Source organism: Dermacentor albipictus, chromosome 10, assembly GCF_038994185.2.
Source record: "Dermacentor albipictus isolate Rhodes 1998 colony chromosome 10, USDA_Dalb.pri_finalv2, whole genome shotgun sequence".
In the NCBI taxonomy this organism is placed as follows: Eukaryota; Metazoa; Arthropoda; class Arachnida; order Ixodida; family Ixodidae; genus Dermacentor; species Dermacentor albipictus.
In genome coordinates, this window is record NC_091830.1 from 68808536 (window position 1) to 68820757 (window position 12222).

The 12222-nt window shown below is 47.5% G+C and overlaps 2 protein-coding genes across 4 annotated transcripts in view; one reads left to right on the forward strand and one right to left on the reverse strand.

The window, feature by feature from the left end:
* The window catches only part of LOC135898515 (uncharacterized), a 31630-nt gene extending 24801 nt beyond the window's left edge, over positions 1 to 6829 (reverse strand). Inside the window, exons 1-2 of the mRNA XM_065427487.1 lie at positions 6709 to 6829; positions 3175 to 3378 (exon numbers count right to left, since the gene is read on the reverse strand). Of these exons, the coding sequence (XP_065283559.1) occupies positions 3175 to 3378; positions 6709 to 6784 (280 nt within the window). The 5' untranslated portion in view covers positions 6785 to 6829. The remainder of the gene's footprint in view (positions 1 to 3174; positions 3379 to 6708) is intronic.
* A 4290-nt stretch (positions 6830 to 11119) lies between these two features.
* The window catches only part of LOC135898504 (uncharacterized), a 35878-nt gene continuing 34775 nt past the window's right edge, over positions 11120 to 12222 (forward strand). For all 3 annotated transcript variants that reach the window (XM_065427466.1, XM_065427475.1, XM_070527885.1), the window contains exon 1: positions 11120 to 11254. The gene's annotated coding sequence lies outside the window, so the exon portion shown is untranslated. The remainder of the gene's footprint in view (positions 11255 to 12222) is intronic.

Below are 12222 nucleotides of genomic sequence, written 5' to 3' on the forward strand. Positions count from 1 at the left end.
CCAGGTACAAATCCAGAAAACGCCTGCTTCTGTAAATCTGACCTTCAAGCTCAGCAAGGTCAAACTGGGATTTAGCCTGCTACTACCGCCGGCTGCTGCGTACGCCGCGTGAGCGACCATATCTTGAAAGCGATCTACGATGTGTACAGAGTGCGCCAAGTGCTGGTAGCTTGGTATGCGCTGTGCTTTCGACGCTTAGTTCACGTTGAAGTGAGGCGCAGCATGAAGGTCAATTCGCTCACCGCTGCTGCCGTGCCGAGCAGCGTCTGTGTGTCGTCTTGTAGTGCAATTGCAGATGCGGTAAATGCTGACGGCGCCGAACAGCGTCTGTGTCATTTCCCAAAGCAAGAGAAACCGTGCTATCTTTCGACAAACTCGGTGTCCCTGCATTCAACCACGGCAAGTTTTTCTTCCTCTTGCTGTGGGAGTCTTGGCCTGATTCATCCTCTTGTTAGGCTACTTGTCTGACGGTTATTTTTATCTCGTGATGTAACCAGCTCATTTCTAAGACAGATCTTACAACTTCGATTAATCAAGTACTTTCCAAAACTAGTTGCGTGGTCACTTGTCAGAGATGCACCAACTTTAGGCTTTTTGTGGCTTCATGGAGGAGCTTGTTGAACGATTTCACATTCTAAAGGCTCGCTTTAGTATGGGATATATTTTCACTGCCTGCCACAAAGAAATTTCTGCTGCACTCAGACATTGCTTCCTGTTTCCCATTATCATGCGCCTTATTTGGAATGATATTACCTAGATGTACTTAAACGTACCCCTCGAATAATCATTCCTCCAGGGATCAAAAAATTTTTCTTCAATTCAGATTCGGGAGCCCTTCGTGTCAAAACCTGGTTGGAGAAAAGGGGACGTTTCATGCCGTGGTCGACAAAGTGCCCCTTGTGTTCACATGCTGAAATTATTGCTCATTGTTTTGTAGAATAGAGGCATGCCATGTTCTTGTAGGACATTCTGGAAAGAACGCTTAAATAATATCTAGACGTCACAGCACACATAATTCCTTTCCTACCTTTTAAGAATCCCTGTGACCCACTATATGACAAGTTCATGTTGCATAACCTTTGGCGCAGTAGAATTGACAGGCACGCTGAACCACCGCGAAGCACTTGGCCGTTCTTTTGGGAATCTGTTGCTTACGTTCGCACTTTGTACGCTGCTCAAGGAACACCGCCACACTGGGCGTCCTTGTTGGACGCTTGAGCCTGCTCGCCTGACTTTCAAATGTGTTATCATTTCCGTAGCGTCTTCTTTTTCTGAGTTCTGCTCCCATGTAATATACAAATAAAGAAGCGTTTGTGGCCCAATGGATCGATACAACGAAGGTTGACAATCTGCTTACCTGGACATGAGGTGCTTTCACGAGCCTGTAAAATGCCTATTTCTCCACATTCCACAACATTATTGTACAAAGTGCATACTGAAACGCTATCTGTTAAAGCCTGTTTAGGCAGGAAAAGTATTTTTGTATCTTCGATTAGCCGTCATCTCTGTATTGTACGGGAAACTATAGAACACTGGTTTATTGAATGCGAGGAGACCATCTTGCTTTGGGACCTTCTCCAAGGGACTTTTAAAATAGATCTTGATGTAAATCCTCATACGATACGATATCGTATGCCACCTAAATGTGAAGATGTGCCTTTTGAGATGCTGCTACTTATGGCGCTGCGCAGTTTATGGAAAACTCGTACTTTAGATCGGAATGCAGAGCCAATTGAATCTGCACAGTCACATTTCATTCAGATGATTTCACAGCTAAATGACTTTTGTAATCAAAGACATGCACTTCCAACCAGACTGGTCTCCATTGTTGACGAAGTGTATCCTTCTGCCTACCTTTTAAATAACTATTTACTGTAATAATTGTAGTTTGAGGTGTTTGTTTTGTGCTTGTAAACGCTATGACTGTTTTGACCGCTATGTAAATACTTCACACATTAATTTTTATATTAGTAATATATGCCATGAAAGAAACACAAAATAAGAACGGTTTGTGGCTTGATGGTTAGAGCACCGGGCTTCTGGCGGGCCGAGGTTTGAGTCCCGCCACCGGACGCACTTATTTTTCTTTATTTAAGAATGCTGAATATTCACGGCGGGAACAACCGACCGACCGAGGCGAAACCATAAGATGGTGGGCCAAGAACACTTAGCCTTTACAAAATATTTTTAAAACACTGTTCGCATGTGTACTAACACTTCAACGGAATATTTATAATCCGGCCCGGCGCGCAAGCACTGTTCAGTAGCCCAGGTGGTAGGCATCGCCGCAGAATAGAAACAAAGGATGGACAATTGCCTGTCCTCATGCCTGTGGTGCTACTGAAACGGCTGCTAGTGATGACGAGTGAAACATAACACGGAACACGTGACAAGAACGTCCACACGCGGAACTACCTGCAGTGTATCGTTGAATGGGCGCTGAAGACCAGCAGCGGATCAATTCACGGTAATCGAGTATCTTTTGAAATTTATATTCTATCATTCACGTGGTGGTAAAAGCGTGATTAATACTTTTTAAAGAATAAGCAGATTCAAAGGAAATATGTTCTGGCGAATTACGTGCGATAAATACGATATGATAATGGGGCACATTGCAGTGGAGGACTCGGTAATAATTTTGACCGCCTGAAATTGTTTAACCTGCACCTAAGTTTATAAGCACTCGAGCGTTTCGCCATTTCTCTCCCATCGAAATGCTGCCGCCGCGGCCTGGATTGAATCCACGACCTCATTGGAGAAGGTCACCTCAATGGAGAACGACTTGACCGCGGGAAGGGGGAGAGGCACGGAGGGAGTTGTCGCAAGTTGTTCCATGTCAGGTACTCCGATGCGCATAAATTTCGAGAGGGGCACTTGCCCAGTATATCGCTGAAGTGGAGCGGGAGCTTGGTCACTCTCCAAAAAATCAACTTTTTCTCCGACCACCTTTATTGGCCTCTTTATCTCTACGAAAACACTATTGATTTATTAATTCGTTGTTTGATTCATCGATTCATTCATCGATTGGTTCATCAATTCATTAATTCATTGATTAATTCATTTATCATGTCATTCATATGTTCATTGATTCATTCCTTCATTCACCGATTAATCGATTGAATTATTCATTAATCGATTCATTCATTCATTCATTCAATTATCTGCAGATTATACCTTTGCGAATTATCTTGAGTCCATTGGCGTCGCCGGCCCTCAGTACGGAGACGTGGGGCCGCTTGCCGCCGGCTGGAGAAGGCGACAAAGGTGAAGCGAGCGCCGTCTCGATGGCGGCCTTCAGTGCGGCTAGCCTCTGGTCCGTGGTGGCAGGAGCCGCAGCCCTGGGAGAGCGCCAGCCACTACCGTGAAGGTCACGTCCAGCTGCGAGGAACGGAGGCGTTCATCATGAACTGTTCCCAGTGCACGTATACTGGAATAGCATTGGCCACAGCCCGCCGTGCCCAATAACAACAAAGAGCGATATGTGTGAACGGGACCTAGGAGACCTAGGAGATTCGTTCAATGCATTTTTCTGTAGCAAGCATCTGGCCGTTTTCCTGGACCAATCCCGAAGGTGGCGCAGTTCGGAAATGTACGTAAGCTTCTCCCGTGGCTGTGGTCCACTAGGTATGGTATATGTGCTACCAGGCATGGGCCACTGGGTATGACCGACATGGGCCACTTTATAAGTGTGTATGTCACCCTTCAGCGAACATTTTGGACGCCAACTTGGGTCGCTTGGTATCACGAAAACAACAAAGAACAACATGCGCTGCACTCTACACCATTTCGTAACACGTTACAATATCCTCAAACGCTCGTTGCAGAACAGTTCTATGATTCACAAAAACCATTCCCTACGAAAACAAGACTGCTCCGCATTACATAGATGTCAACTGGAGTTGACTTTGATCATTTTTTTTACAGTTACAATCACATTAACAGGACAGAAAGTAGAAGCAGGGAAAGTAAAGGCGAAATTAAATGTTCCTCTTGAATTGTAATGTAGTAATAAAATAATTGCGCAGACGCTCGTGGCAAACTTGCTTTTCCATCGCTGAGTGAACATATACAACAACCACCCGTTGTTGTGCTGCCAAGATGCCGGGATCTTCTGATGCGTGCGACCTGCCTCGAACACAGATAGCACGGGAGAATCAGAGGCGAGTGTCAGATTACGAAGCTGAGATGAGGGTGCAGTGACCATCACAGCATCACGAACACGAGCATATAATCACCGGCCCAAATTAGCAGAAAACTTGGCCCACCGGATCGGCACAAGTTTTATCGTCAGAAATAGTGGTTGAAAACAGTTTATAGTTCATTTTCACGGCAATCCGGTGCGCACCGCCATGTTAGATCACACGTCGTGATGACATGTCCGTTGATTGTCTCAGCTGCCTCCGATGGCTCCCTGTTCACAGTGGATGTGAATGACGCTCCGGTGCGGTTCAGCAAGCCGCTGTTCAGCGGATATCGTACATGCTGACTGAGTGAGCAACATCAAGCTTTGGCTACAGCTACAGAGAACATGTAAGCACTTTCGGAGCTCATAACATCCTGTCCAAACGTAGAGAACAGCGTATAAGGTGCTTGTACTAAAGCAGCACTATAGAAATGTATTCCAAACCGTCCAAACTTTCCGCGTCTCAATTAAATCAAGATCAGGGTCTTTTGCTATTAGTTCTATTAGTTTCCAACCACTTTGAAGCAGCAGCTTGTCATGTTTTTGACTCGGCAACGTTCCTCGGTTCGGTCCTTATCAGATTGGTAATTTTCTGCCTGAATGCTCGCGGTTGCGCTCATTTAGAATAGTTTTGTTCTTGCTGCAAACCAAGCTCGGAACGTACAGTCTTTAAAAACATTTGCACCCCTTTGGGTCAGATCCTGTTCCGCAGCGATAATCGTCATCTGTCTTGACCGCGTTTCCTTTCTTTAACGCTGCGAGCCCGGTGCACCCAAGCCAGGAATGGCATGCGCGTTACCAGCGTGATATAGCATTCTCGACAGGAAAGTAGCGAGCGCAGCGTTTTCAAGAAAGGAAACGCAAGCGAGACAGATGACGATTATCGCTGTGGGACAAATATTCACCTCAAAGAGTGCAACTGTTTTAAGAATATACTTTGCAATAGCGTTTAGCGAAGACATGTTATCTCAAGTCACTCGCTTACTCTGTAGATCGTCACGAAACGTTCAGCTTCGAACATTCGTGTGTTGTCAGCGTAGTCCGTCACCCATGTTCTAGCGCATTGATTCAAGAGTGCACCCATTCACTTATTCTTCATACGCTGGCGATAAGGTGGGCGTAAGTTTGCGTGATTTGGGAGTGAGGAGGATGTATGGAAACAAAGGGCGAGATACTATGCCAGGAAGTGGCGCTGCTCCCTTTGTCACTCTATAACGAGCGGTATACTCCCTCTTGCCGACGTTCCGGGGTTCAAGACTATTCTTTGGAGGTTAGGTTGTGCCAGTCAGGTCACACGTGCATATTCTGCACAAAAGTCGGACTAACGGGGTCGGCAAGTCGAGAGTCAGGAGTTAGAGTCGAGGACCATTCGCCACCGCTCTTCGTTGCAGTTGGATAGATGGCTCTTGACATTTTGAATATCTTTAAGGCATTTTAGCATATTTTGAAAAGTAAAGGTTGTGATCAGACGCGCAAATTGCTAGGCGGTGAAAGGTGTAGTGGAACATGATTAGACTAAGCAGGCTAGATGGCTGTATGTCGCCAAGGAATACCAAGCATCATCAGCATTATCAACATCATCAGCCCCTATTACACGCTGATAACAGCGTACTCTTGTAGGCAGAGAAAATAACCACAATATTTATTTTGTTGTGAAAAACGCTTTTCTTTTCCTTAACACAGATATGAAGTTGTAACAATGCTTAGTAAATTAGCATGTTGATACCTCCGAGAGTTCAATGCCACCTCGGGGTACAAGAAACGTAAATCGAAAATAGTTTTCGTCGCCTGCGGCGATCGATTCATTCGCTCGTGAAGTATAACGTCCCAAAGTAAAAACACTGGGACTAGGGCGAACCGTGGTGAAGGTCTTGGATTAATTTAGACCACCTGGGGTTCCGTAATGAGCACGAATAGATTAGTACGTGATCGTTCTTACGCTTTACCTGCATCGAAGTGCGGCCTGGAGGATTCGAACACGAGACCTCAAGCTCAGCAGCGGAACCCCGTTACTACTCAACTATACCGCGTCGAGTTCTGTGATGGCACAGTATTAATATAAATAAAGTTGGCGTAAATTTTCACGAAAGCTGGCTACAAGAACCCAATTAAACCGCTTCCACGCAGTTCCGCACAACTCTTGGTTATTTCCATGTACGGGATGACTATATTTAAAACAAGTAGGTGTGCGTTAATCTTGAAGCGGATTTGAGGAAACGTGCAACGCGGTGTGCAGCATTTGAGAAAAAATAAATATATATGTGAAAAATATACACACATGCCTTTCTCATATGTATCGTTCGGCTTTGTGATGCAGATCCCATGGCTCTCTTAACACTCCAGCCCTCTGCAGGACAAATTCTGCAAAGTTGTTTTCATTCCCCAGGACAATGGAACTTATGGCATATCCTTCTATAGCTTGCAGATTGCCTGGTCAACGCGGCCCCGATACGTTTGAAAAAAGGGGTGTTCACGATACCCTAGGAGAATTCAGCTCCAAATAAAGACCCGTACGCTCGACTTACCGTGGGCGCCAACGACACATCCACAGTAGAACAGCACGGCGGCTACGAGAAACGCTGTGAAATTCCTACGGTGCATGGTCCTCGCTTTGTGCACCCCCGAGTTTCTCTCGGCGCACGTCAAGTTTTATTTTGGCGACTTCGGTAAGCAGGACGGCGCGCTTATATCGGCGTCTTCGCGCGCACACAAGTGCCCACTCGACCTCTCGACCAAGAGACCAGCCGGCGTCATTGAGAAACGACCGGATGGAAGACCGCGCGCATATATTTTCTCGAGCCATCCTATAACGGCGGGTCAAATAGGGCCACCCGAAGAGCGAGTGCCGCCGATCCCTTGGAAACATTATTTTCGCTTTCTACCTCGTTTGCATGTGCGTTCGTTTGTGACAGGCGTTAAAGTCGTCTGCTTGCGCGCCTGTGGCTAGCAGACGAAATAACGGGTGGGTGACTCAGTATAGCTTACGTGAACCTGCGACAAGAGGAGTGGCGGGACGCTGTGCGGCGATTGTATGTCAGTTAGGCTCCACTGTCTCTGCGCCGCGTCAAACAGGTTTCTCCAGCAGCTTTCGAGGACTTCTCTCCAAACAAAGCGCGATGTTTGCCGCGCACGAGCGACGCCGCATAGAAATAACGACGAATCTCTGCGACGGTACGCATTAGGCAGCCTACATCCGAGCGCTTGCACGAAGGCTCCCTGCAGGAGAACGTTGAACACGAGCAGAAAGGAGCCGGGTTGCCCTGTAAACGAACTGATTCGGCTGATGACGGCCACAACCCACTTTGTTGAAACTGCTTAAGCGTCTATGTACTTCATATTCGGCAGACGCCGTTTAAGTGTACAAAAAACGTGTAGCTTTTATTTACCCCCACACTTCAGGAGTACGGCTGCAAATTGTGCCACACGCCAAACACCCTCTACCAGATGGCGTATGGCAATGTGACCGAAACACCTTCATCGCTCTAACCCCCAATACCCCCAAACGAGAGCGTAGCCGTGGAAGACTTAGCTCACCAGCTTCAACGCTGATGACCAGCGTCAGCTGGTAATGCATGCGGCCAGGTCCCATGGCTTCCTGGACTGAGGAGGCCACCCGTAAGGAAGACGACCAAACAACTTCGTCTGCTATTAAGAAATTTCGATCGTCATCATCACCCACCGCACTGTGGAATCGATGTTATGGCATTTTGCAGGTAACTTGCAAATAGCGTCGGTTGGATGTTCTACGTATTACTACCGGATGGACCGATGCGTTTGGGTAAGGTGAGCAATTGCGTTACAAGTACGTCAGATTCGCGCAAATTAATAATGGACACAAAGGACGAAGTGGGCAAGGACGGACGTCCATCCTTGTCCACTTTGTTTTTTTCTGTCCCTTATGAGCTTGCACTAATCAACCATAATTATAATGCGAGGCCAACTAGCCCAACAGTGTGTGTGACCGCAAGTGTGTGTATATAGGACAACAAAACCCAAGACGGTTACGATGCTAGTATGACCGCATTGGTATGACGAGCGATTTCCCTGCTCTTTGCGCTAGAGGAATACCTACGCAAGGCTCACACACTGCACTACCCTTTCCTCAATCTAAAATGCCTCCATTAATTCAAGGCTTTACCCAAGAAAGTCCCACAAACGCTAAAGCACACACTTCGTGAAAGCCACTCTTGCCCACATGGCAGAAATCAGAGTGGCCTCTAATCGGCATAGTAGAAGGCAAAGCGAAGATTCAAGGTGCTACAGTCGTTTATGTCGACAACTTTACGTGTTGCACAAGGAAAGTTTGATATCTGGTACAAGCACTAGAGCTTTTCTAGCGTCATCTGGCCTGGATAAAGGTATCGTTTTCTCTTGGTTGTCTTCAAGAGCTCACCGAGTAGCATTATTCGAGTTTTATTGGAAATCAATTAAATGCGATGCGGTGCTCCTTGTCAACCAAAGCACGGATAAGTTCTCTGACCTCGGACAGCAGTTATTCTTGCCGTCCGTGCCGCATCGCTTACAGCATAGACTGCAGTACTGGCTTCGAGTCACTGAATATCGAGCATCTTCGTGGTTGTTGTTGGTTCATGAGACGAAGTTCACCACGAAGAGCTTCAAGTTCCGCAACCATCGATGTCTTCTGGTGGCACGTCTTGAAACTTACAGTAGTGGCGCTCGCTTGGACAACCATGGCTCTAGACGAACACTGGAGAGTTGCTGAACGATCAGTATAAATGCGTACTTGCACATGTTGGGTGAACTTCTGGTGAAAAATGAGCAGAGAATGTTGTTTAAGAGCACGAGATCATAGCTCAGGCTTTTTTTAATTCGTGGTAAGGTGCGGTGTACTCCAGATCAAACTACACTCCAAAGTGGAATCAATGTATTTGTTAGAGGAGTGAAGCCGGATGGAAGGCTAGTGAAATATTCAAAGGTCGCAGCACAAAATTATGTCTGCGGCGTCTTTAGAGGCAGTGTGGTGAGGTGGTGGAAAATGGTGCCTGACAGAGTGCTTAATGCGCACTCACAACACTTCCGCTGCTATGTGCGTTTGTACGTGTACTTATTGGTCTTGGGCGATTGCAATAGTTATCGCGGTCGATGCACGTTTTGGCAAAACAAAATAAAGTTTGGGAGTCTGACCTTTAATAGCCTGTAGAGCACGAAGACTTGGCCTGCGAGTGAGTGTTCGTCAGTACAGGCAAGAAATACCTCAAAAAGCCCAGAAGGAGGGTCCTGTACAAGGGTCAACCTTGCACCGAAAAACAACTCCGAGGTTTTTTTTCACCAGAAACTTGAGCAGCTGGAAAATTGCTGTAAGGTGCTGTTTGTGTTGGTAACGTGAACGCTGCATGAGAGATCTCTATATGTGAGCCCTACATTGCACGGGAAATGATATGACCGTTGATAGAGACTGCCCAGGGGGTCATTGGCTTGCGAATGAAGGCCACCAGTGCACACTTATTTGTCTGATGAGATCTCAAGGCCTCGGTTGCTGAGGTGAACCGTTGTCAGAGTGACCGCCTTTTCAAGTCTTGCACATATCTCAGGATGCGTCACACGCGAGGTCATCTTAAGGCACGCACATCATGTGCGTACATTGATACCTTCGTCACAGCTGCCAGATGTTCAACGACGACAATGTGTACCAGGTTGAAGAAGCTGGGATTGAGAACCCTGCTTTGGGTTATACACCCCGGCAGGTGTTCTCTGTTCACACAAAAAACTGCAACAACAGCAAGTACCTTGAGACTCATTTAAAAACAGGACCTCCAAGGCCAATCGCCTCAAGAGCCTCAACAATAGCCTCATGAGATATATTACCGTGTGCTCCTTGACATATAAGAACAAAGCGGTAGGCAATCGTTTATATAATTTCTTGATGCTAGACCATTATCAACCATTATCAACACCATTATCAACATATGAATGGGCTCATCAGAAACCAGCCAGGTAGGTGATGAACATTGTGGTGTTGTACAAATACCACTCCAATCGGGCAAGGATCATCCTTTACTACACTGCTAGACAGGGCTATTAAGCGTGGGAAACGAATTCGAATGACAGCTTGACGTGCTTCAGGAACAGAATCAAGCAGCTTGTCTTCCCATCTTCGGCAACCATTCTCCAACGCCAGGATATGCTGCGGAGATGTTACAGTTCTCTGCGCGCGCATTCACCCGCGTCGCACAAGGCGCGGTATGGTATTCTGCCAGGTTCGGGTGACGAAGGTCGAATGCCTGGAAAGAGCGAGAGCCACCTCAAGCACGTAAAAGATCTGTGTGGCAATCGCCGAAGAGTGCGATGTCACTTGAGGCTGGGGAGCCTGGAGAGCGCATCGTCTCCTGTACCCCAGCCATGGCTGTGCGTACTCGGGGCTTATCGCATACGCGGCCCACGAGCCCTACCTTGGAGGCAACTTATGGCGGGTGCAAAAGTTTAGGGCGAGCCTAGATGGCTTCGTGCACACTGTGGTCCCGCACGCGTAGTGTTGGAAGTCGCGTATTCTCAAGTTTTGGAGACGCGTTCTGTAGCGAGAGGCAGTACGAAGCGTTCACTGTCCGCTGCCGGCGCTCTTCATCACGCCAGCGTTGTGGCAGCGAGCGTTCGCGGTCATCGAGTGAGATCTGTTCACGTTCACCTGCTGCTGGAGTCGCGGCACCATGCTTGTTAATTTAATTGTTAAGCGAACGTTTACTGCAATTTATATACCCTATAAGACTACGAGCCCCTTGTTGTAGTTGTCTGAAACTTTGCTATCGCTATCCGTGCTTCGGCTTTCGAGCAAAACTGCTACTTATTTCGCCCCCTTTTCGATAGCTGTACTACTTGCGTGCCCTCTCGTTGCCAGATTCTTGGCCAATGCATCTTTGAGGGTGAGCACCACAGCACGGAAGCACCATCACCATTGGCATCACGAGGAGAAGAAGAAGTGCGCGACGTTCTGACCGGACGCCTCTCGCGCCCAATACGCCGTTTGTTTACGTCTTGGAAGTCTTTCCTTTCATCGGCGCTGGGGACATCGGCACCTTGGTTGTTCACCGACGACTTCGGTTCTCAATATTGCACGTAAGTACACGAACGTCCTTGTCACTCCGTAATCGCCGTCGGTGTGTACAGGCCTGCGCGAATGCTGAGAAGACTGCACTAGAGCCACTTGACGAAAGAAAAGATTGAAAAATTAAATTATAGGGTTTTACGTGCCAAAACCACTTTCTGATTATGAGGCACGCCGTAGTGGGGGACTCCGGAAATTTTGACCACCTGGGGTTCTTTAACGTGCACCTAAATCTAAGTACACGGGTGTTTTCGCATTTCGCCCCCATCGAAACGCGGCCGCCGTGGCCGGGATTCGATCCCGCGACCTCGTGCTCAGCAGCCTAACACCATAGCCACTGAGCAACCACGGCGGGTAAAGAAAAGATTGAGAGTAGATGTACCGTTGACAAAGGTTATTTACACGATGCAGCAGTGTCAAGGTGCCGAGGGACCCGCTACATTCATCGAAGCGACTATTATTTACGTGGTGGGTTTACAAGCGGCCGAACCCGCAACCTCGTGCACAGCAGCAAGAAAGTCGTTGGCGCGGAGCCAACGAGTCAATTCAGCTTCGTAGCTTCGGCTAAATCCTTTCCACAGCTGAACAGAGCGACCGATTGATTTGGTCGTCGGCGCAGCAGCGGATGCTAAACCTGTGCGTGGTTGAGTCAGAGCTGTCGTGATACGTTGAGACACAGAAACAATTGCACTTTTAAAGAAGACGCTTGTTTCTCGAAATGCAGCCCTCGTCGACAAAGAAGCCGAGCACTTCGATTGTTCGCGCGTCCTGGCTCAGTGTCTTGTCGCTTTCCTGGAATTCTTGATATTTAAATAAAGCACATAGAGTGAGAACGAGAACTCGTCTACCGCGTCAGAGTCTCTGAGCAGTGCGAACGCGCCAAGAGGAAGTTGAATGAATATTGTGGCGTCGGCAGTGGTCACTCGGCACCGTTTCTTTTGACAAGCGCTGAGCACGCTATTAGATGCTTCGGCGTTGT